The sequence below is a fragment of the Centruroides sculpturatus genome, unplaced genomic scaffold (assembly GCF_000671375.1).
Source record: "Centruroides sculpturatus isolate CEXI.00-Female unplaced genomic scaffold, Cexi_2.0 scaffold205, whole genome shotgun sequence".
Classification (NCBI taxonomy): domain Eukaryota; kingdom Metazoa; phylum Arthropoda; class Arachnida; order Scorpiones; family Buthidae; genus Centruroides; species Centruroides sculpturatus.
This window is the reverse complement of record NW_019384391.1, coordinates 316,709-320,238: the sequence shown is the minus strand read 5'-3', so window position 1 is coordinate 320,238 and position 3,530 is coordinate 316,709. Positions and strand designations below refer to the sequence as shown.

At 23.9% G+C, this 3,530-nt stretch overlaps 1 protein-coding gene across 1 annotated transcript in view; it reads right to left on the bottom strand.

Moving 5' to 3' along the window:
• The window catches only part of LOC111618236 (laminin subunit alpha-1-like), a 270,556-nt gene that overhangs the window by 228,329 nt on the left and 38,697 nt on the right, over nucleotides 1–3,530 (bottom strand). Inside the window, exons 6-7 of the mRNA XM_023359721.1 lie at nucleotides 1,770–1,886; nucleotides 43–102 (exon numbers count right to left, since the gene is read on the bottom strand). Of these exons, the coding sequence (XP_023215489.1) occupies nucleotides 43–102; nucleotides 1,770–1,886 (177 nt within the window). The remainder of the gene's footprint in view (nucleotides 1–42; nucleotides 103–1,769; nucleotides 1,887–3,530) is intronic.

Sequence of the window (3,530 nt, the reverse complement as noted above, 5' to 3'; positions counted from 1 at the left end):
TCACTTACTCATGCTACTTAAAAAAAAAAAAAAAAAACATACCTTTAATGAAGGACTAGGATCATCAGCACTTGGTCTACCATTTATTAGTGAAGTATGAATCTAAAGAAACATATAAGTATATGTAATAAATCAGACTATTTATGAAGCATTTCAATATTTATTTTCAAAATATAATTAATAATAAATACAATTTTAACTAAAAAAACAAAATTTTAATAAAAAATATACAATATAATTAACATTATGATGTATAAAAAGCATAATGTTAATTATAAAAGCACTTTCATAAAGTTATTTCTAGCTTCTTCTGTTTTAATGAAAGCAAAGAAGAAAACTCCAAATAACATTGTTAAGTTTTTGTTAGAAAGTTGCAAATATAACCTTTAATCTTGGAATCATCACACCCTCTACTCTACTGTCTGAGCATTGACCTAATTTGTGTGAACCCTGTTAAGGGTGCAGTTGTCCATTTGTTCTTAATATAGAATAAATGTGTGTTGTGTTCTTACATCCATCTTTGTTGTCCTTTTTTCTCTTTGTTTTACCTTGACACAATATCTTTCATCAAATTCATATCCTTACAATTTTAAACATCAAGTAATGCTTTTGGATTATAAAAAAAAAATAATAAAAAAAAAAAAAAAAACACTAGCATAAATACTTTTAAGCTTCTTATTACAGACTTGGATGGAACAAATGAAACATACTTGGAGCATCATTACAGGCTCCAAGTATGTTCCATTGTAATAACATCAACTCAAAACCCAATTTGCTTGATTAAAGCTAAATGATCTGTTAAATTATTGAGCTATTTTTAGACTACATTAATAATTAGTTATCAATTAATTTGATTAAAGGTAGGTGGATATGTCATCATATCATATTAATTTTAATAATTATAATAAATTAATTTTTTAATTTAGAAATTTCTGAAAAAAAATCTGCTTAGAGTGGGACTTAAACCTACAACTTTTTCTTACCATACAGATGCAGATGCAGTTAATTATGATACCTGGTTCTCCATTAAATCTCCATCACTTCCAGAACTATTAATTTAGATATAAGTATATGGATTATACACAATGCCAGCTAGAGAAATCTTAAGCTCCCACAGCCTTACTTCTTTGGCACTCAGCCAGTGAAATGTTTTACATTGGCAACATAAACTTGTATATCAATCATGTATAACCCATATGATTATATTTAAATTAATAGTTCTGGAAGTAAAAACCAGACAGAGGTCTAGATAATGTAATTGGCAACACATTGGCATGGTGAGCAGAAGTTATAAGTTTGAGTCCTGCTCCAAGTCAATTCTTTTCTTCCAGAAATTTCTAAATTAAAAATTAATTTACTATAATTATTAAAATTAATATGAGTTGGTGGCACATCTGCCTACCTTTAATCAAATTAATTGATAACTAAATATTAATGTAGTCTAAAAATAGCCCAATAATTCAACAGATCATTTAACTTTAATCAAGTAAATTGGGTTCTGAGTTGATGTTATTACTATGTAGCATACTTGGAGCCTGTAACAATGGGCTAATAAGCTCAAAAGTACTTAGGCTAAGGAGTTTTGTGTGTATGTGCAATTCAGATACTCCTAAAAAAAAGCAGTAAAGATTATGATTATTTTTAACTTTGATTTAATGAATCTTAATAAATTTGCTTGGCTGCTTAAATTTTAAAGCAACAATAGCTCTTTTTAAAATATTTTTTTAGCATTTAGATATATTTAAATTTTTAAAATATATTACTCTTACCCTTCTAGTCACAGATTTATCTTGATAAGAAGCATTATTTTGCAAAAGCATAAGATCTGCATTCAGAGTACGTATTTTTTGTAACCTTAAACGTACAAATCTTGCTGTGGTAAATTCCTATTACAAAAATATTTTATTTATTTTCAATTGCTTAAGTAAGTTTTACAATATCAATAAATAAAAATTATTGTAACAATAAACTATATTTAAAATTATAATTAAGAAATTTTTCAATAAGGAAAAAAATGAAAAATAATATATTTTCTTTGATTCAAAGTGTCTTTTTTTTTTTTGTTTGTTTGTAAAGATCTGAAAATAACGACATTTGTAATATTACTTCACAATATAATAACTTATAAAGTAATTCATTTTGTCATTTTGTAACTTTCTTAAACAGATGTTAACAAAATAATAATTTCAACAAATTATTAAAATAAAATTATTTCGTATATGAAATATAAATTTTAATTATGTTTTTATAACAAAAAGTAAAAAAATTCACTAATAAATTATAAAATACATTTACCCAACAGATTAAAATAATAGTATTTGATTTTTCATATTTTCTTGATTTTTAGGATTAACAAAATATTTAATTTAAAAATAATTACAAAATGACATTAAGAAAGACTAAAATTTTTACATTTTAAGTTATTGATTGAATAAATTTTTAATTTGTTTTTGCTTAATTATATAATTCTACAGTAGCAGTCATTTCAATAAAACAAATAATTAATTTTTCAATATTGTTAATTGAAAATATTAATAATTTAATTATTCCTGTTTATTCTCTACATTTTGTGTTCATATATTAACATCAACATTGTTACTGTTTTACACATAAATTGATTAAAATAAAATTTTATGATAAATTATTATGGAAGTATGATCCGTTTAAATTTTTTAAAACTAATTTGTTTGTAATACAGCACCAGCTTGCAAGGACAATATGACTACCTTAATTTTGCATACTATGAATTGTACTAACCTCACCTAATACATAAAAAACATTAGTTCCTTTGAAGTTTGTTCCAAATTGTTTCACAGATTTGTCTACAATATTATTCTCTATACATTGGAATTTTTCACGACTTTTCCTTTTATAAGATATTTGTTTGTCATTACCATTTTATAAATTTTGGAAACAGCATGAAACAGGTCAATAATCCTGGAATGTCTATTTGATTGTTATCTTTTTTAAATAAGTATATTATTTTTGTAACTCAATAATTATATTATTAGTGTCCTTTACTTCCCTTGATCATTGTTTTCTTTTCGTTATAATTTTTATTTGCATATGATTAATTTTACAATGAAAATAATAAAGTCATACTGTCATTGTTCTTATATACATGTAAACAATTCCAAAATCTTTTAAAGTATTGGTTGTATAAAATTTGTCTTTAAATGTTTGATTTCAAAATATCTAATAACTTTTCCCTTCCAATCTTTACAAATTAAATAATAGAAATAAATATAGTTGGTACAAATTGAAATATTTCAATAACTTAATGAGCAACAAGATATTCTTTTCTTCCACTAAGAATATTAGATGCTGAACAATTTGTGTGTATTTTTAAACTATCTGTAATTTAATTAAAGAGCTATAATGGTTCCAAAATAATTTTTGTCAGTTTTATAAATATTAAAAAAAAGGAGAGAGAAATGTGCAGAAAACTATTTATACTGTTTGATCAAAAATCACTTACTCATGCTACTTAGAAAAAAAAAAAAAAAAAAAACCTTTAATGAAGGACTAGG